This window comes from Urocitellus parryii, chromosome 12 (genome assembly GCF_045843805.1).
Source record: "Urocitellus parryii isolate mUroPar1 chromosome 12, mUroPar1.hap1, whole genome shotgun sequence".
Taxonomy (NCBI): domain Eukaryota; kingdom Metazoa; phylum Chordata; class Mammalia; order Rodentia; family Sciuridae; genus Urocitellus; species Urocitellus parryii.
This window is the reverse complement of record NC_135542.1, coordinates 71,802,399-71,825,012: the sequence shown is the minus strand read 5'-3', so window position 1 is coordinate 71,825,012 and position 22,614 is coordinate 71,802,399. Positions and strand designations below refer to the sequence as shown.

Here is a 22,614-nt window from a genome sequence, read left to right as displayed (position 1 = left end):
TGAAAGGCCAAAAATTTTATAAAAATAACAATTTGGTTAAGTTGTCTACATGATAGTAAAATAAAACAAGTGTAATTAAAACAATCTGGTTTTGACACAGAAACAGACCAAAAGCATATGGAGTAAATGGAGTCTAGACATGGGTCTAACTACATATGGAAGTTAGTTTATATATGATTTTAAAATCTGTGGGGAGGAGCTGGGCATGTAGCTTAATGGGAGAGATCTTGCACAGTATGGGAGGCCCTGGATTCAATTCCCAGCTCAGAAACAAGCAGAAGAGAAAACCATGAGCAAATAATGTCATATTTAATAGTGTTGGAAGAACTGATTATACCTCTGGAAATGTGAGTAAAAAGTAATGCTTACCCGGAGGTTGAGTTCAGGCTTATAAATTCATTAACACAGTTATCAGTTATACAAAGGTTATCCAATTCTGTACAATTTTTGTTTGGTCTTTAATCTTATGTAGGAGTTCCATCAAACCTTTACTTTATGCTAAGCTGAATAATATTTTGATTAAGGAAACATTCTCTACCCTCAAATTAAACAGATACTTTATTTTCTTCTGATATTTCTTTTTTTGGTTGTGGGGGGAGGTGGTACTGGGATTTATCCCAGGAGCAGTTTATCACTGAGCAACATCCTCAGTCCTGGATTATTGTTTTTGTTTAATTTTTTATTTTGAGATAGGGTCTCACTAAGCTTCTTAGAGCCTTGCTAAGTTGCTGAGACTAGCTTTGAACTTGTCATTACAGGTTTGTGCCACCCCGCCCAGCTCATTTCTGCTGTCTTGATGAGAAATGTCTTCCCCATGGCCAAGGTCTTTTACAATCTGTACAGTAGACAAACTTTCTCACTGAGCATGTCCTTATTCTCCATCATGCCACCTTCATTTGAGTCAAATTTCATTGTTTGATTTCTCATCTCAGAACTTTAATTCACTTTTATATTCTACCCTGAAGGGCCTTGTTTTCAAATCTGTCTTTTAAGATGTGATCTAAGAATCTCTTAAATAGATGCTGGCAGTTCAGGTATCTCTTCCAAAGTGCCACAAGATAGCTCTTCAAACAAGCCTGCACCAATATAGTGCAGGCACAATCACATCAGATTCACCAAAGAGCAGCTAAATATTCTCATCCACGCCTTTAATCAAAAGTATATCCAGGTTATGCTACCAAACAAAAACTTGCTTTGGAAGTCAACACTGAGGATTCAAGAATCCAAACCAGGTTTCAAAATCTTACAGATGAGCACAGATTTCAGAAAAGACCAGAACTTTAGGAGGTTTTGGAATCAAATCAAGGCCCTGGGTGAGATCACCTTGGAGAATGGATTCTAAGTGTTACCGCTGATGGCCGGTGAGGAGTCCTTGCTTCCCCAATGTTGAAGAATAACACCAAAGAAGCACGCCGAGACAAGGTCAGAGTAGAGATTAGAAATTTATTAAAGGACAGAAGAAAAGACTTCTCCCGGAGGAAGAAGGGGACCCAAGAGGTGGAATCCAGTTAGCGGGCAATGTGTTCCCTTTTTTATAGGTTTGGTGATGGAATGTAGGTTGGAGGGCCCAAGGGGTGGGACACAGGTGGGCCAAAAGGGCAGAAAGGACTTTTGGGATGGGCTTATCACTTCTCTAGGATGGGCCATCTCCAAATCTGTTGGGGCTGTTCATTAACACTTCTTTGAGGTGGACTTTGGCATAGGGCCTTTTCGGGACTTCACTGACATTCCATGAATTGTCCTGCATTTTCCCTGAGTCATTCCCAGCATGGCCTCCATTTTAGATTTCACTCGGTATTAGACCCGATTTACCTAACTACACTGACTACCTAACTTTAAATCTGGCTTCATAAGTGCAGGTCAGACAGCGTTGCACACCGACCAGCCCCTCTCAGCAGCACACCCTCATCAGGGTCTTCGTGAATCACTGCTACCCTGCGATCCATTCCACAGGACAGCTTGCTAAGACAATCAGAGTTCCTAAATCGAGAGTCCAAATTTGGTTTTTAAATGGAATATCTAGATGCTGTGTATAGAGAAAAAGGGAACCTGATGAATCCTTCAAACAAGGCCAGGGTTGAGATCTTTGACATGGGGTTGAAGGTATAGAAGGCAAATAATGCCACCAAATGAGCCCTCAAGATCCATTCACTTTCCACAAGCCCCACCTCTAAACACAGCTGCACTGCTTTAAAAACGTGAGCCTTTGGGGAATCTTCTGGATTTGAAGTACAATGGTAACATCATTGATGGTAACCAGTCTCCTTCACAAACAGAGGACTTCTTTGACATTAGTGGAAGTAGGCAGGGTTCTACATGGTAGACACATTACCAGTATGTTTCACCCTCTGCTCTCCCTCATCTCCTGTTAAACATCTCTGTAAAGTTTTAAAAGGTATTTAAGAGAAGATAAGAACAAGGCTGACTCCCCGAGAGCAAGGCAGGAAGCTTGTACTGGGTAAAACGGATGTGCAAAAGAAAGATCAGTGTCTTATTCAGGTGAGAGGCAGAACTCAACTGCACACTCAGTTTGGCCAAGATGTCCTACCACTTGCATCAGGGGTCCAGGATTAGAAGGTCAGCATCATCCGTTATGTGGCTGGAGACACACTCAGAAATTATTGTGGGGAGAGATCTCTAAATCACTTTGGCTTATTCTACAGAAAATTCCAATGGTCTCTGCTTCACCAGCAACTCAAACTAGAATGTGGTGGACTTATACTCAAATCCTGCATATTTGGAATCATCAGCCTGGGCTCTAAACCTCTTCATTCTTCCTGGGAGTGTATTCTACTGTTGGGACTTTAAGCCAAACCTTCTGGAGAAGATAAAAGATGATAATGAGGATTTCTGGAGGCAAAGACAGACACAACAGGCCAGGTGCAGCCCGACTGATCCAGCCTGATGTCAGAGTTCATCAGACCTTGAAAGAAAGAAAATAAACTTAGTAATAATCATTTTCAGTCATCACAATTGTGATTGCTTCAGGCAAAAATCATGGGTCGATGTTAAAACCATAAATTGAAAGTTTGAGGACCAAAAATTGTACACCATCTTGAAGAATTTCCTCACTCATGTGGGGTTTTTAAATTAATGAATAAAAATTAAACATATCTATGGAGAAAAGACAAGAGACGTAATATAAATTTTATCTTTTCGATGAAATGTATCTTTACACTTTGGAAATGACCTTTTTGACTTTCAATTTCTATGGCCTAATATCCCCTATATGCTGTGAACATCTTGTGAGCTGCATCCCTAACTCATCTGTGCTTTTGGCAACACAATTAACATAGAGCTGCCCACATAGTAGGTCGTTAATATGTTTCTGTAGTTAATGAACTAATTATTTACCCAGGGTTCCCATGGCTTATTTTGTAAGCAACAGAGTCTAAAATAATGCTGATTTGCACAACTTTAAAATTCGAAATACATCAGTTTAAAAATGCGTTTCGCCTTGAATTCCCTCTTCAAGTGTTTAGTTATTTGTGTATGCATATACACATCCTAATTTGTGGTAGCATTTCTCTGAAAAATCTCTAAGATTGCATATGTTACATAAGTATAGGGATGTGGATTTCAGGAAAAACAATGGACAACATCAAAAAGAGGAAATGCAGATGCAGAATCCAGCTGCTTGTCAGAGATCTCCACAGGCAACACCTGCAGCAGCATCCAAAAGTGCTTTGAAGGCTTGGAGTGGCTATTCTGCTGAATAACTGAATATCCACAGAGCCAAGATCCATGACCTTGAGCACAGCAGATCTTTTCTGCTGAATGTGATCTTATTCCAAGAGAAGACAAATTATTCTTCTCAGTCGCCAAGAAAACCTCAAAGCTTTCAAACTCCTTTCCCTTAAGAGATGCCTCAAATTCACTAAGGGGACCCGCAGGATGGAGAGACCATAGATCGCTGCTGAATGAACAGCTTGGAAGTGTGAAAGTTTTCATTTTGTACAGAAGTCTGATGTTTCTAGGTTACATGCCAAGTGTTAAAAAAAAGGACTTTGACCTTAGGTAGGAAGAAGGCTGAAGGGCTGCTTCTGTGCTTTCCTAGAGTCTGAGCTAGAGGAAGAATAAAGGATTTATTTCACTGAAGGGAATCAGGAGGATTGCCAGAGCCAGGAACATTCAGTCTTGACCCATTTTGCCCCTTCTTCCAGTTTCTCTCCTTACAGCATCCAAAGAGCCTGCTTTTTAATTAGTCAAACAATCAACAGGAAATGAGGGAAACGGGAAGAAACTCTTTGTCTTCAAGTTGAAATGCATGTGAAAAAAATTACAAGCAGAAATTTATTTAAAAGTTTTTGTGCGGAGCCTTTTAGTCAGCCTTTGGCTTGGTTGGAAATCCTGAGCCAGTTGTTTGTTTATTAAGGTATAGAAGCAAAGAAAGCAAAAAAAATCAGTCCTTGGAACATTGGTCTTTTAGTAGAAGGAAAGGATCTTAGACACTTGAGACTCTAGCCGGCATTGCACAGATGTGCAAGCTTATTGAAGAAAGATGAGCCTGTGGGGGAAGGTACTGATGGATGGGGTGTCCACTCTTCTCACCAACTTTTGGGACAGGCTCTTGTTCTGTGTCTGTCTTTATTTATTTTATCCTAGGACTGCCTTCCACGACCTTCTCCTGAGAGTGTAAAATCCTTGTTTTTAATGTTCATAGTGAGATATTTTGCTTCCATGTACTTTTCATCTGCTTTAAGTTTTGATGTTGTTATTAGTTTGTTGTTGTTGTTGGATGGTTGATTTGGGGTACTATGGGTTGAACCCAGGGTTGCTCTAACCCAGAGCTTCATGCCTAGTCCTTTTGAGTTGTTGTTTGTCATTATTATTATTATTATTTTGAGACAAGTTCTTGCTAAGTTGCTGAGGCTGGCCTTGAACTTGCAGTCCTCCTGCCTCAGCCTCCCAAGTGGAGGACTATAAGCATACTCCACTGAGTTTGGTGGTTGCTTCAGGTTTTATTCTTTTAAAGAATACTGTGAAAAACAGTTTTTTAAGGACTTGGAACATTTGTCTTCTTTGTCAAAATACTTAAACCTATACATTTTTGTGTGTCATGAATTTTAGAGATTGGCTGCATATTTAAATTCAAGAAAACTGAGGACAATTGAATTCAACTAATGGAGGACTTCTCAGAGTTTGGACAAATGTGATTGTCTAAGTTGGCAGCAATTCCAGCTCTCCATTACCACTCAGATGATACTTCCTTTGGGAAGGAGATGTGTGGTGTCAGCATTTCTGTTCACATTTCTGAGGGAGTTGGGTGTTCATTCATGTGGTTTTATGTAAAGATTGCCCTTAAAAAGAAAACTGTGATCTGAGATCAGATGCATTTAAAGGTTGGTCTAATAAAGTAGCATGCATGCATCCGGAAGGAGAGAAGGGAAAATGTACTTAAGTGCTTCTACTTAATTAAAGAAAGTATGCTAGATGGCTCTGTAGTTAGTCAAGCACTAGGCAAATGTAGGGCAACATGATACACAGTCAGGTCACATGTAAGGTGGAATTACCTAAAAGAACCAAAGTTTTTTTACACTATCATAACTAAATTAATAGAGTCAAACTATTACCCATTAAGTGCCTAGGTCGTGTATCTCTGAACCCTGAATTCACTACCATTTCTGCACATTAAAATCACCTACAAAGCTCCTGAAAATTCCCATGCCCAGGCCACCAAGTTTCTTGTTAAATTAGAATATATATTGAGGTGGGGGCTAGATCCAGGCATTATGATTTTTTTGGTTTTTATTAATGCATTGTACTTCATATTGGGGTTCGTTTTGACATAATTATACATGCATGGGGTGCAATTTGCCCCACTTGAGCTCCCAGTACTTCCTCTTTCCCTCCACTCTTCCCTCTCAGGTGTCACTGCCTTTCAGCCTCTTTAGGAGATTTTGTTTTGACACCAACTTGACAACCGTTATGACTAGTTGACATTTTAATCACATCACCTCAGCCTGTCATATGTGGTTGTTGCTGGCATCAGCCAATCATTAGCTTCTTTTCAAGATTGTGGTGTTAATTTCATTTTTATTACAAAACAATACAGACTTTGTCCACAAGATGTATACTGTCAATTTAAAATAAAATGCATAATATGTTTCAAAGTAAGGCTATCTGAACATAGAAATCAAAGATTTTCATTAAAATAATATATATCAAGAAGCTGCAAAAAACAAGTTTTGAAGTTGATAAGCTTAACAAATTCATGTAAATATGAAGTAATAGTTGAAATGATTACTTCACTTTGAGGTTGTACTGAGAAAAACAATATTATTTGGTGATTTGAAAGAATATGAAGCTATAATTTTATGTATTTGAAAGTTACACAATTCAGGTATTTTAGAAAGAAAATTAATTTTGATGGGATGATATGATAATAGAGTGTCCTATAGTCTTCAAAATTAACATTTTCTTCTATTCTGAAACTGTTACTCTGTTCATTCAAAGGTATTGAGAATAGCAGTAGAAATGCAGCAGAGTATAGTAGAAAGAGCATGGGAGACAGAGATCCAAACTTTAGTCCAAGGTATTCAGAAGTCTTTTGCCACGCCTCTTCATGTCTCTGGGACTGTGTTTTCTTATTTGTAACAGAAAATGCTGCACTAAATCGTGCTTTTCAATATTTGGGTGTTGAACCATTAGTGGATTATGAAATCAATTTAGAATAATGTTAATTTATGAACAATAGAAGAGTACATTGTAGGTAGAAAACTTATGTATATGAGGCCTGGGTAATCGATTAAGACATTTTTGAATGCTCTTAAATTAGATGGTCTAACATTTATAGTTTTATGAATTATCAGGAGGGAAGACCTGCAGTATGGTAACAGAAGTGGAGCACCTTCTTTCAAGAATGGGATTAAAATATATCAAATATTCCATGTGGAGTGAAGAGTAATGATTTTTTTAAAAGAAAAAAATTGTGTCCACATGGATTTTGGTTTACTCATAACAAATAGAAAAGGAAACAAAAAAAGCATGTATACTCTGTGAATGTGTAACATGTCCTGTCCTTGAGACCAGGGAGAATTCTCACTGTGAAAAATGAATGGATGTTTTATGAATCATGGCTGCTAATTCAAGAGGCAGTGCTATTCAGTCTGGACAGAATGAATGTTCTTTAGTCTATTTGCTTCCAACCTGAAGAGTGGAAATGTGCTCTGCATTTCCTATTCTTTTCTATATGTTTTCATCATTTAATTTTACATCTTTTGTTCAATGTTTGTTGAGAAATGGGTTCTTTTGTTCAATGTTTGTTGGGAAATGGAAGGGCAAGGAAAGGTGTAGTACTTTACAAAAAAAGAAAGAAAGAAAGAAAACCAAAAATCAAAAAAAAAATCAAATCAAAACAAAAACAACACACACAAAAATAACCCAAACCAACCAAAATAACCACATCAAATTTCAACCTAAACTGGTTCTTGGAATTAACTAGGAACTAAAACATAACAGTGAAACATCAAGAGATTCAACTCAATATTAGTAAACTAAAACATATGGCTAGAGGTTTTCCAGTTTACTTTTATGGTCATCCTTGTTTGGTATCAACTGATCAAGATATCCAACTTCTTACCCCAGTTTACCTGTGCCTAGCCATACACATCAGAGAAATCCTCCTCAAAATCTTTTTTGGGTGTCCCTCTTCCAACTATAAAGTTCACAATTCTGCAATTCATTGAGATTTCTGTTAAAGTTTCACAGTCCAAATAAAGTTAGTTACAAATCAGATGAAGTTCACTATTTATATTGCACTCCTAATATTTAAATGTATTGGTAAAACTAAAAAGGAGATAGCAATAATTCTACATTTTAGGAAGGGCATTCTTTTAATAATGGGTCCCCCTACCAACTGGTGTTGAAGAACGACCAGGCTGTCCTCTCACATGTCCATGTTTATAATTATGTCCCTTCCCTTCATTCCTAACCAGAAGACTGATCCTGGAGTAGACTTTTTATGCCAGTTGAGGCAACTGAAGAATTGAGAATTTGAAAGGAATTTCTTTGCCAAGATTTGATGGTTTAACAATTCCTTCTGTTCAGTGAGACACCTCAGAAATCCTTCCGATACATTCTGTGTCTTTACAGTAAAACTGAAGCTCTACTGGAAATGGGAAGGAAGTAAAACACCAAGGCATCCATCACATATAATGAACTAATTTTTGCCCAATGTATCTAGAATGTTGCTAGTTTTATACCATCCTTCAGATAATTGAGAAAACAGTACTCAAATTAGATGAATAAACTGGGATGGGAAAAACTGAGTTAGACAATATTTATTTATGATGTTTTCAGCGCAGGTATGATAGAAGGAGTGAGGAGAGATTATATAACATTGATATGTAAATAATATGATAATAATAAAATAATTATGTCATTATACTTCAGGTCTTATTTTTCAAAAATCATAAAGTGTGGCATGACTGGATCACTATAGCCATTGTATTAAAAGCAACTCAGATTCAGCTATGTTTCCTTTTTAATGGCAATTGGCCACCAAGCATAATATGGAGAACTGAATCTGGGGCTCCTAATTCCACATTAAGAGATCTAGTTATAGGAAAATACTAATTCTGGTTGATTGCTAATTCCATACTTTTGAGAAACAAGTGTAATTAATTCACACAGATGTATAGTAAATAACATTAGACTTCTTCTAAAATATATTATTTTTCTAGAAATTGTATTTATATGCTAAAGTACCTTAAATGGGGAGGAAAAAAAATAACCATCAAAAACATTCTTCTGACACCCCAGAAAATCCACTGAAGAATGTTTTTTTCTGGGCTAAGGGAGACAAGTAATTGAAAGTATCCTTTTGAATTAAAGACCTTCCTATGTCAGATTATTTTTTATGAATTTTTAAGTCCTCACAGAATAGGAGGAGAGTTACCTCTGGAATCCCAAGGAGGTAGAGGTTTCCATGGAAAATTCCTTTTAAAAACAGCATCCAGCAGAAATCTTTAAAGTCATTTTAACTCTAGCATTTCACCTGGTTTTATCAGCAGGAACGGAGGGAGTTTGGCACAGAGTTGGGCTCGAGTAAGTGTTTATTGAATGAATAGATGAAACAGTGGCTCATAAATCAAGAATGTTATAGAAGCAGAGAGTTTTAGAATGGAAAGATCACACTGGAGATCACTTAGTCCAGCTCCATCCCTTTTCCAGGGAGGAAAATGAGGCCCAGGGTGGCTAAGTGGGGTGGCCAAAGGCAGAGAATGGAAAAGTGGTTGAGGAGAAACCAGTGCACAGGTGTCAGGATACTTAGCCGAATAGTGTTTCCTGAGAGAATGAAAAAAAAAAAGAAGAAAGAAGAAAGAAGAAGAAGAAGAAGAAGTAAAAAGTAAAAATATCAAAATTATTTGGCAGGTCTTCCAGTTACAACCCTGTTAAAATTATCAAACCACCAATAAAGACTTGTATTTTCTTTTCTTCCTTTTCTCTGTTGACAGTATTTCCATCTCTTTCATACTTTATGAACCATAACTAACCTAATACTTCTAGATTTAAGGTGTTGGTCCTAGTTATATCCTGGGTAATAAAAGATGTGGTAATACTAATTTTTTAAAACTCTTGGGCCATCCTTTAAAATGCAGTGGTTATTTTAATAATGATGATCATCATGATCATGAGAGCCAACATTAATTAATTGTCTACCATGTGCCCGGTATGATTTTTTTTAATATATGTAACAGCATGTTTAATGAGAAGTTTTCTCATAAAATTGTTGCTGGTGCCCTCTGAAACAAGAATATGAATGGCCCTCATTATAAATAGAACCTCCCCAAACTGGCTGTTATCTCCATCAGCATTAACTAACTAGAAGACATCAAAACTGATTTTTTTTAACAACTCCAAATACACTGCCAATTCCTCACCTCACATCTTCTGTACCTAGGCAATGAGGGATGAATGAACAGAGAGAAGAGAATTGCCAGGTCAAGGGCTGTGAAAACATACTGTTCACAGAACAGTGTGCTTCCTTCAGCCATGATAACCGAAGGAAGAACCTGTGGTAGCATCAGGTGTAGAAACTGAGTATGCCTGAAAAACAGGAGAGCTGGCATGCCACCCTCTATGGGCATGACTTTGTAGGAACCAAGCTTGCTGAAGCTGGGTCGAAGCAGAAGTGGCCATGGAAGTTCCTGAGGAAGAAAGAAGGAAACTGGAAGAATGGATGGGGCCAGCAGGAATGTAGCCTTCACCTTCACATATGATGTAGCTGGATGCCTATGATTCTTTTGGTCAAGCAGACACCCCCATTGGGCTTTGGCATGAACCATCTGGCAAGTATCACTCACAAAAAGGGCACTTGCTGGAACAATGAATTATAGCAAGCAGATGTTATGAAGTCTCCCAGGAGAAGGGCATCTAGGGTCAGTGAGGATAAAACAGAACAACAAGTACAGCCAAAAGAAGGAAGACTATAGGATTAACCACTGTATTTACTCTTCCATCTCCTTCTCCACACCCCTGTAAAATTTGAAAGGGCCATCTCCAAAGGAGGGGTGATGCGTCAAGTCATACTACACCTCCTCCACAAATAAAAACCGTGAGATTATGAGGCATGAAAGTTAAGTCAAATCTCAGTTTAAACATTAAATTAGCCTAAGTTTTCAATAACCAAAAAACAATGATTCTGCCTAAGAGTTTGTTTAAATATGGGCAAAAGTAGTAACTATGCATGTTTAAAAACAGTGACTGTTTTCTAATACATCCATAATAAATATTCCTTCATATTTATACCCAATAATTGAGAATCTTTAATGAACTTATTGCATAGATTGTCTTATTTAATCCTCATAAGCACTCTATTAAATGGATGTCAGTATTATTGCTTTCATTTAGTGATGAAAAACTCGAGACTTTAAGGTGATCAATTATTTGCCTATGACTTCATGAGGACTATATATAGCTGATGTTCCTGTGATCCATAACTTCATAAATGTTGGTCTAACTACTGATCCCCTACCTACCCAGAGTAACTTCTCCACACAAAAAAGACCTATCTTTTTGTATTTAAATTAAGTCATGTCACTTCCCAGATGACAAAAAAACAACAACGTATTTCCATTGTGTACAGAATAAAGTCCTAAAATTTGACCAAGATTTAGAAGGCCTACAGGATCTAGCCCCACCTCACATCTCTGTTCTCATCTTGTTTGTTCTATGTTGCCTGCCTCACTAAGCTCAGTGCTCACTGATTTTTTTTCCCTATTTTAAGAATGAACAAATATTTTCTTATTTTAGAAGGTTGCAATTTCAGATGTGGTTTCTCAGCATTCAGGTTTCAGTTGAACTATCATCTTCTAAGAGAGCTTTCCCAGTTACCTAAATCAATCAGGCTGCCCTAGTCATTGTCACACTCTAATGACCCACTTCTGCTTGCTCAGTATCACATATGATGGTTTTTGCTTGTTTATGGCTTTATCTCTCTCACCAGTTTGATGAGAATGGAGACCCTGAGGGCCTTGTTTATTGATGCATTTTAATGACTAAAACAGTGTTTCCAAACTGTGGACATCTGATTTATAACTGAAAAATGAACAGTGCCTGAATGAATATCAATCTCTGTCTCTACTAGATGTTTACATGGGTTACCTTTGAATTCAATAGTCATTTTGTCTTGAGATCAGAGGTATGCCCATGACTTTCCAGCATCTCTCCTCTCTTCTCTCTCTAGTGCAAAGAATGGTATTCTATAATTTATCTCTTCACGGTTTATACTGATTTTAATGTATTCAAACTTACTATTTTGTGTTATTTTAATAATGGGTTAGCAATCTAACATTTGAAAAAATAAATCACAAAGACTTGGTCAAGCAAGGGGGTGAGTGGAGGTACATAAATACATCTTCTCCCATCCCCACATAGTTCCTTATTATACTCATTACATATTTATTTACTTCCTCCTCTACTTAAGATACCAGGGATATGAAGATAACTTTAGTTCTTTCTTTCTTTTAAGAAATTGCCATTCTTGTTTTAAGCATGGTAGACTTTGACTTAACAGTACATATATTCTCCATTGCTAGGTATTATTAATTTTAGAATGTTCCAAGTTCATTTATCTGTAATAAGTGGAAAAGTTGCAGCTCAACTCCATCAGTGTTCATTGAGTCTGGTCACATCTAGAATGCATGATTGTTTTCAGTTTCAGCAGAGTTTGAACAAAGATATTTCTCAAAAGAATCATAAATGCAGTTACATGAAACTTATTAAGTTCATTCACTAACAATGATGACTTGTTAGACTGTACCAAGAGATATACACCCGTTACATTCATCCAGAAGAGTTTCCAAACCAAGAGAGAATTCTATTGTAATATTACCTAAAGATGAAACACGATGAGAATAGGAAATCAGAGATTACTTTTAATAATTCAAAGACTGGACTCTCTGCTGGATGCATATTAAATAGATATTTGACATAACTGCACACTGATCAGTTCTCTCCATTGCTTTTTCCCCTCCCTAGGCTTATTTTTCCAATCAAAAGATGCAAAGTAATTGAGCTGGATGTCTATCCCTTTAGAAAAATGCCATGATATCAATATATTTTTTCTTTAACTCTGAAATAGTAGATGCCAAAAAAAATTCCTTACAATTCTTAAAGAATAAATTGCAGCAATGTAAGTATCTGTTTAACAGTAGCACTCTCAAACCTGACTTTACAGTCACCCAGGAGATCACATCATAGTGCAAATTCTTTATCAAAGGTTGAGGAGGGGTTCTGAGATCCTTAATTTCTCACAAGCTCCAGGTCATGCTAATGACCTTGTCGCCTCGGCCATAGTCAGAATGGCATATCACAAGAGATCATGTTTTTAAAGCAATTTTACTTTACATGATGCTTTCCATATGAAGTTCTCTGCCACTCTGCTTTTACTTTCCAAGATGCTATTACTTGCATTTATTTTTAAAAATCAAATTCTGTAATTTAGATCAGTTTACTCAATGGCCAAAATTGTTGGATAACTTAAATATAGATTTTAGAGTTAAAGGCAGTATTGCTCTGATTTTAGGAAGAATCATAAATTGTATACTCTTTGGAACTTGGTTAAATGGGTAAATTGTTTAGTATAGATTACCCTAAGTTGGTAACAAAGTGATTTCCTTCTTGAAATGTACACCATATCCATTTTATAAATGAGAATTGTCTATAAAGACAGAATAGCCATAAATCTGCTATGATTAAAATTGTTTTCCTATCATTTACTTCTTTATTAAATAACCATTAATTATCACCCAGAGATTTCAGATGTTTTTACAGAGAATCTGTAAGAACTGTGTTTTCATTTGGATTGTGTTAATGATATCCTTCAGGTTAAAAGATGCTGGCATTTTTTTTTTACAGATTCTGTCGTTGGGGTTTGAGCCTGAGGCAGGCTCAGACACTGCATACCTTATGAATGCCAGGGTGCATGTCCACTGCCCTGCTTGTGGACCATATGATTTCTGTATAACTGACTGGTCATCAGTCCAGGCAGGCACACCATCTCCTGTTTGGGTGTTAGCACTTGTGGTTATTTAAGCAAATGTAAATCAGTTGTATGATAGGGTCATGTCATGTTTTCTTTTGGAGAAAATCATACTAAAGTTGAAGCCTCATTTAGTTTTTGGTCATGGATTAAAGACCCATATCATGAAATACCACAGAATTAAGGAATTGTCTGAGACTGGAATCAAGCAGGCAAGGATTATATTCTGGCTCTCGACTCAGTAGCTATGACTATAATTTTGCTGTTGGGCCCTCAACCTATTAAATAAATGAGGACATTGGACTAAATAATATGTAAGTCTTCTTTACTCTTCTTCTTTTTTGTTTTCTTTTAGTTGTAGATTGTAGACAGACACAATACCTTTATTTTACTTGTTTATGTGGTGCTGAGGATCAAACCCAGTGCGTTATGCATGCAAGGCAAACATGCTACCACTGACCACAACCCCAGCTTTTCTTTTTTGATGACTTCAAATGTATCATCAAGAGTTTACCCCTACCTTAGGGTTATTTCATGGAAGCTTGGCCATTTATTTTCAAATTGCTTGCTTCAGAGTCTATCTAATGTGAGTAAAACCTTGAATGGATACTTTATAAAACATGATTTCTTACTGCCAAATAGTAGAAGTTAACCTCATCATTTACTAGGTTGAATCATATTTAAGGATTTCAGAATGCTTTATAACTTTGTGTCAGTTGAAAATCTAAGAAAGGACTGAACTACTCTCCCTTTCAAGTAACACTGTTTTGATAGAGTAATCCATTGATTATTTTAATTCCTAAACTACAGAGGGTTGTGGCAAATAAAATATGACTTCTTGGTAAATTTCTTAGGGACTGAAGTTTTATCCTGGCATGAGTTTCAGTAGAAAAACTTTTCTGTTTTTCTAAATTTATTTGATCTTTATAGTCTGAAGACACCCAGGCTTACTATTTAATTTAATAATGTAAACTTCAAGTGTGTACCTTTGTTTTTTCAAGGATGTTTTTGGTAAAATGTTCTTGTGTATTTTCTTCTGAAGTAAAAAGAAAAAATAAGTGAATCACATCTTTCATTCAAGTGTTTTTATTTTTTATATATTTTTTTCATTTATTGACTTTTGGTCTTTTGTGTTGAAAATAATCTTAGAAATTCACAATTATAGTGAAGGCTTACAGATCTGTGTTATTTGGGATTAGATGAAAAAAGAAAAGCAATCAAGAATAATAATGCAAGAAAACAGACATTCTTCATGCAATGGGGACAATGGGCCCTCTTTCTGCCCATGGGCATCCTTGTCCTTCAAATGTAGGGTAAGTTGCTTATAGATTATTTGCTGAAGTTCAGTGAACTTGGAGACTATAGAAACGTAAAATCAAATTCATAAGAGTGTGCCCCATGCTCAGGAAAAAAGAAGGGGCCTTATCTTAAGAATTAATTTTTATATCAACTTGGGAAGCCATTCAATCTCTTGATTAATAGTCCTTCCTATGAAGCAGAAATCAGTGATTCCAGTATGAGAAGGGATACATTTATTCAGGCCACTATTCAAGGACTCTTTTCATTTTGATATCAGTCCATTAATCAACATAATTTTTACATCCATTCAGCCTATGTATGTTTTCTAAATCTTATGAAGTTCATATGAAGATCAAATTATATTAAGGGATATTAATATGCATTAAAAAGCTTTTAATCATGACAATTAAAATTATTACTACTGTGATTAGTTTTTACTTATAATCGTAGCATTAATAAAAACAGTGTCTTATTCATATCATCTTACTGATCAGGAGAGAATAATCACGTTAGTTCTGTCTGTGCTCATTCAGATTATTTAATATTTACACAGTAAACATACCAAGGAGTGCATATATCATAAGTATACAGCTAAATGAGTTGTTTTCACTGTGAACATACCTATAGCTAACAACCAAATCCAGAGCAGAATATTACTAGCACCACAGAGTCCTTCCTTACTATCTCCACAAAAGGTAGCTATTACCTTAATTTTCGACAGCATAGTTTGCCTTGTTTTTAAATTTTTGCAAAATGGGATGAAGTTTACTCATCATTATTACTGTGAGATCTATTCATATATCTACAAGTAATTGTATAGCATATATTCTCACTGCTGTTTAATATTCCATTGATTGACTCTACTTCAATCTGTTTATCTTTTCTACCATGAATTATTATTTCAGTACTGGTCAGTTTGAGGTTATTATGTAGGGTGTTACTACAAACATTCTGGTATATTATTATCCTGATGATCTATATATGCATTTTTGTTATATATAAGCTTATGAGTGAGATTCATAGGTTAGACCTATGTTCTGCCTTAAAAGATAATATCAATTTCCTGAAGTTATTCCTACTAACATTCTATGAGAGTGTCAACTGCTCCCCACCCTCACTGACTCTTTGAATTTTTTTTTGTCTTTTTCATTTTACTCATTCTGGTGGAATATGATCACATTTCATTATGATTTAATTTGTATTCCTCTGAGGACTAATGAAATTAAATATCTTTTCACATTGATGTTCTTTTATTTAAGAGTGCTCAAGTATTTTCTACTTTTCCTATTGTCTAACTTTTTATTATTAATTTGTATAAGTTCTTTATGTATCTTGGATGTAAGTATTTTTTGACATATGCATGGCTGTGGGTCTAATTTATTTTTCATTTTTATTGTTTTAACACATATAAGGTATTTAAGAATTGCATTTTAAAATTGACATAGACCTATTCATTAAGAGCTCCATATAAAAGCATAAATACTTCACTGTGCTCCTTGGCATTTGCCTATGATATGGCACAAATTTTAATGACAAAAACGTTAAGGTAGCAAAGAGCTCAAAACAATATAATCCTCTTATACTATAGAAAATAAAGTGATTTTGTATTTTCATGTAGTATGTATGTTCTTTTATGAAAGAGAACAAGGAAAAATATTTTCCTGCTTAGCTTCATGAATCATTTATGGCATTTTAAGATAATTGCATATTACAAAATGTAAATTTTTCTAAAACCATGTAATTGCATTTAATGCAAATGTGAATTACCTAAATTTGTAATTAAACAACATATGTGGTATATTTTCATTTTAAAGTAACGGAAATGTAGTGTTAAAATACATCAACACTCATACACTTCAGAGCTCATGACCTAATGAAGTGCAACTCTGGGTAGTGTTCTCCCCCTGGCTCTGCCACATTATCTGTCAAAGAAATCATTTTCTTTCTTCTTTTTTTTTTTTAATAATTCATTCTGAGTTACACAGACTTGTAATGGCATGAGGTCTCTTGGATAAAATGCTACAGCCTTTAAATATACCAAACCTCTTCAATTCCCAAAACTTATTCAGTTATTTAAGTGGATGCTTTCTGAATATATTATATGCTTTCCTGCCTTATTAAACAGGTAGACTAAACATAATTATTATTTTCTTACTACAAACACATAGTTTGTCATGTTTTCCCCTAGCTTTCTGAATGCTATCTGGCACTACCCTCTGACCTTCCTACAGGGGGCCTGGCATATCAGACAGAAACTGGATTGGTAGCCCAGCTCTGTTACAGGCACGTTTTATGAAATTGACAGTTGTTTAAACCTGATGGGCTTCATTTTCTTAATAACAGAAATGCAGGGGTTGAGCTGGAGGAGGGTCTGTAATGCTTCCACTGGCACAGAGATCTGCTCTGAGTATTCAGTAGGAGGATAAATTATTACAAATGTCATGGTTAGAAAAGTGGGTCTCATCATGGAGGATGTATGTATATATTGATAAACCAGAATCCTCATAATGACTTATCATCAAAAACAGAACAATTAGTATGGAGAAATGAGTGAAGACACTAGAGAATAGTATCTTTATTGATGCTTTTCTAAAGACTGAGACCACAAATTCTTTATCCTCTGACAAATAACCATGGGACTATGCATAAGGCCAAGCGGAGCCCAGAGCAGCTGGCCAGTTTTTATCTTGTCCATGCTCTCAACAACGGTAGAGAAGAATGAACATCAATGGGTTTGCCAAAATCTGGAATCTTTCTATATTTTCTTTTTAATTTTTGTCAGTTTTGTGGCTGTGATATGCAATCTGTATATAATTTGTTTTTTGCCTTTCTCTGAATATTGGTAGGATTGATTATTTTTCATTTATCCATAGGCCACATTTATCTTTTTTTCTATGAAATTCTCAACAATTCTTTTTTCCTTTTCTCCCTTTGTCTTTTTTCATACTGATTTATTGGGGGTACTTGCCAGATCCTACATTATTAATTAATATGAAATGAAAACGTTTGCACTCATCTTTTCATATAACCTCTTACTCTTTATTGAAAAACAGATTTTCTTAATTTTAATGTGGATGAATTTATTAATACCTTTAGTACCTTTTATGTCTGTTGTATAAATCCTACTAAGCCTTTACATGCTTGTTTTTTTAAATATATCCTTAATCCAGATAGAATTGGTTTTTGTGATACAACGATATAAAGATCCAATTTCACTTTGTTTATCTAGATGACCAGATGTCTCAGCATCATTTATTGGCAAATCTATCCTTTGCTCATTATCTGCAATGTCTGATTCAATATAAATTATTTTTCATGTACTTAGGAGTATTTTAGCTTATCTTTATTCTCCTCTTAATGTATACTATTAATTGTCACAATTTTATCATAAATGTCCATCTTTATACAGGCAATTTGCTTCATCTTTCTCTGGCATATCTTAGTTATTTTACACACTTTGTTTTGCCTATAGAACTTATAGAATCAACATTTCACAGTAATTTTAAAAATTCATTGATATTTTTATTGGAATTTTATTGAATCTATAGATTTACTTATATATGTTAAAACATTGATTATCCCCACAATATAGAACCCCACAATCTCTCTAAAATATCTTATTAAGCCAAGTGATATTTGTAGATCATTTTGTTCTTTCAGTTTATACAACTGTATTTGCTAATATGATGTTATTTTTATCTCTTATAATCTTTATACTGTTCATATATTTTCTTGTCTTTCTGTATTAGCTGCAATTCCAAATATGGTATTGGGTAGAAATTTTGATAGTGGGAATCCTTTTCTGTTTCTGATCTTAAAGAGCATATTCTGGATTTCATTAGTATGGCTTATGTTCTTTGTTTTAGATCATTTATCACACTTTTCCCTTTAAGTAGACAAGGAGAAAGGCATCTGCCATTCGTCAGCTTTACCAGATGCTTGTGCTGACGTCTCATTTTATCTTCATACCAATCCCCAAAGTTCAGTATCACTCACCAGTTTCAGAAAGTAGAACTTGGGAAGATAATTGCTCCCAGTCACAACAAGTGGCCAACTTGCAATCTAAACTCATATCTTGGGTCATCTCACCCCCTCATATTACAGTTATATTTAGTTGTGTTGGTGCCTAATCTTGATCATATTGACCTGACCAGGGAAGCAGACACCTCTACTGTAAACATTCTGACATAGAATTGAGGTTAGCTATGGCCACTCTTTATTCCAAATCAGTACTAGACTTTAACATTGCAGCATGAACAATCTGTAGTTTGAATGTATGAAGGGGAGGGACTCACTGGTATGGATCCTGCTGTCTTTCCTATGACTCTTACTCAGAACATTGTGTGTTAGACATGACTGGTAGTCTTCATTATTTACCAGTAGTCTGTGACTGTTGTAACAGGGTTCAATCCCTTGTAAACATCCCTAGTGCTTACTTATGGTCTTACTCAGTACCATGGCTCGGCTACCTATGGCCACTATGACTTGTTTCTTCATTCAGGAACTCAAGTCATCTGGCACTGAGGAGTTGAAACCTTGATTTGAGCCCAGATTCCAAGATATGAGTTAACAAAGAAAATAGTCCTGAAGTAAAAACCTGTTCTCAGGGGCAGAGTGGAATGCCTGCTGGTATACAAACCCTCCAGTGGCCATAACAGCAAAACTATGTTACCAGTGGAACAGATTAAATTTCTCCATTATCACTTATAATTCTATGTTTATAGTTTACTGCAAGCTGATTTCCAACCATACAATCTCGTTTTTCTTGGCACACTCTCATTTGCCTAGCAAGTCAAGGGAGCTTTTGGCTTACATTCTTCCCTTGGTTAAACTCACTTCATCAGGGAGAAGACTGCTCTTTCCAAAGAACCACATTTCTGTTTGATCTGTGTAGCATCTTGTGGGATCCGCATTGCTAATCCTAAATATAGCAAAGACTGAGATACACAGGAGATGTTAAGACTTCATTTACAGGCTGTCCCAAGATGATGTGCTAGAATTCTTACCAGTCTCATAAAAGGCAGCCTTACCATCTGCTTGATGAGACCAGGGAATGAATTAACGATTCAGCTGACTCCATTAGACTTTCTGTTACTGTTCCCTCCATGGGAGGGGGGAATATACATTCTCTATGGGAGATATTTACCCCCAGATCAAATAATTTTTTTTCCTTCCCCTTAACAGATAATTTGTTATGGCCTCATAGTGATAGAAATATGTGGCCCTTCATTGAAAAAATATCTTTGAATATAAATGTTTCACTGAAAATTAAAATAACTCCTCAGTTAGACGGAGAGAATGTGGCAAACATGTTGGGATCCATTGGTGCCAGCACAGTGGAACCATCTAATATGCATTTATGGTACCTGATTCATGCCCTGGAGAGATCACAGAGCTGCTTTTTCTGATCAGAGCTCTTGCAGTGATACTTAAAAATTAATTGAATTTTCAAGAATGTCACTTTTAGCTGCTACTATAGTTGATGGCCCAAAAGCTGAGGAGGTTTATTAAAAATATACTGCCACCTACAGCACTATTGGACTCTTTGACAGGGCTCTTGTTGTGAATGTTAATTAGGCAAAGAGTTCATTTGGGACCTGATTAGTTATTGTTTTTGTTAAGATCTGCTGATCTGCATAGTGTGTACCTTTACTTATGAATCTATCTATCTGTTTTCCTCTAGGAAAAGAAGAATACATTGCCACTTTCAAGGGATCTGAATACTTCTGCTACGACTTGTCTCAAAACCCCATTCAAAGCAGCAGCGATGAAATAACTCTGTCCTTTAAAACCCTTCAGAGGAATGGACTCATGCTTCACACCGGGAAATCAGCAGATTATGTCAATCTTGCCCTGAAAAATGGAGCTGTCTCTCTGGTCATTAATTTGGGATCAGGGGCCTTTGAAGCACTAGTGGAGCCCGTGAATGGAAAGTTTAATGATAATGCCTGGCATGATGTGAAAGTCACCAGGAATCTGCGTCAGGTAACAGCGCAGTGGATAAGAGAGTAACTGGCTTTGTTTCTCGCTACAGCTGTGTGTGTGGTACTTGAAAACTCTAACAACATGAGTCAGGGCTCCTCAGAGTCGCTTAAAATTTAGCTTTTTCTCCTGAGATGAATCTTCCTGCCATACTTGAGCAGGGGCATATCTAGAAAGTTCTGGGGGCCCAAGGGCTATTTTGATACAGGTGACATATGACAATTTCCCAGAGGGCTGCAAGGATATCCCTGCGACCTGCCCTTCCTGTGATGTGTGTGATTTTGTTGTGTTTTTGATTTTTTGTTTGTTTGATTTTAAATTATAGTTTCCATAGTGATCATTTGGAAGCATGCACATTGGGGTCATTAAATCACAGTTCCTTTTTTGTAGTAAAAAAAACCAAAACAATGTTTGTAATTTGGGATTGTATCAATCCCTCCTCCCTCCTCACTCCCACCCCAAAGATGGGAATAAGAAAAGTCCCTGAGGGGAAAAATAACTTTTGGGGTTTATATCTCTTCCAAAGATTCTTTTTATGAAGATATTTTTTTTATTTTTAGCACAGACACTTTAAGTTAAATTCCAAATGATTCTGGAGAGACCAGTTCATCTTCTAGATGCCCATTTCTATTTGATTATATTTTAAACATTCTTACAAAAGGCTATATACCAGGACAATACCGATTCTTCACTAAACCTATGGGTCTACATATACTGTATGTTTTTAACTGAGATATATTATTACAGTATATATAGAGATGAAAGCAAATAGATTATCTATATATTGATCATTATAAGTTTTGGTTAAAATTTGAAATTTTATGATATTACAATGTATCATTTTGTTAAGTGTTGACAGTGACTAATTTTTTTGCGGTACATGCTGATCTCAGACTAATATCCCTAACATATTTGTCATTTCTCTAAACAGTTGCAGAATGACCGGAATGTCTCTGGTTTTCCTTTACTAAAACAGCCTTCTCTTTCTGAGCTGTTAACTCTCTAACCTTTTCTTTCCTGCTTCTGAAGGGCTTAAGCTCTGAGCTAGAGAGCAAAAGGGAGCTTTAGGAGTGGAGGTTTAGTTTAGTTAAAGCAGACAAGTAACACTGAAAAGACTCTTGAGAGCCCCCCCAAACACCTTTGAGATGTCTGTTGACGTGGGAGGGACCCTGCATGGTTCACAACTGCCTTGGGAGATGGTGACCCCCACCCCCCACACACACCCCATCAGTATAGCTGCCAAACACAGGTTTCCTATAAGTCTGTCTCTTTGGTTTTTCCTTTTTTTTTAATTTTTTTCTCTCAGATACTCACCAAGAGACCGGAGGCTCATTTGAGAGAAGCACAGAAGGAAGGGTGGGTCTTGAGGAGCCCACTTTCTAGATTTGCCTTTGCTCAGGTTAACAAAACTATAAACTGTGAATTGATAGCTCAAAAGGAAATAGGAGTTACAGAGCCGGGGTGCATGTGTGGCAGGACAGATTAAAAAAAAAAACAACAACAAATCCATTCTACTCATTCTATGTGTCAGGATCTTTGCTTTGTTTCATTGCAGTAAACTGTGACCCTAAAGTCCATCAATATGACCGAAGGAAGTTTTGGAGTTGAGGAGCAGTTCCTTGTATGCTGTAAAATTGAGTAGTAGGGCAATGCCAACCGATTCCTACTAATTTGCTGGGCTGGGGTGGGCCAGGGTGGGGGGAGGGATCAATTACGGGCCTAGGGCGGCAGTGGTCAGTGGATGAGCTTTCAGGCCTTGGAATCCCTATTAGACTTCTATAACGTCTCTCAGATATACTCAGGAAGACAAAGGGAACATGGCTGTGTCTGTTTCTGTCTAGTAGTCA

The 22,614-nt window shown here is 36.3% G+C and overlaps 1 protein-coding gene across 31 annotated transcripts in view; it reads left to right on the top strand.

The window, feature by feature from the left end:
- Nucleotides 1-22,614, top strand: part of Nrxn1 (neurexin 1) — a 1,068,088-nt gene that overhangs the window by 388,953 nt on the left and 656,521 nt on the right. For all 31 annotated transcript variants that reach the window (XM_026385712.2, XM_026385711.2, XM_077792122.1 and 28 more), the window contains one exon: nucleotides 20,469-20,770. In XM_026385712.2, the coding sequence (XP_026241497.1) occupies nucleotides 20,469-20,770 (302 nt within the window). The remainder of the gene's footprint in view (nucleotides 1-20,468; nucleotides 20,771-22,614) is intronic.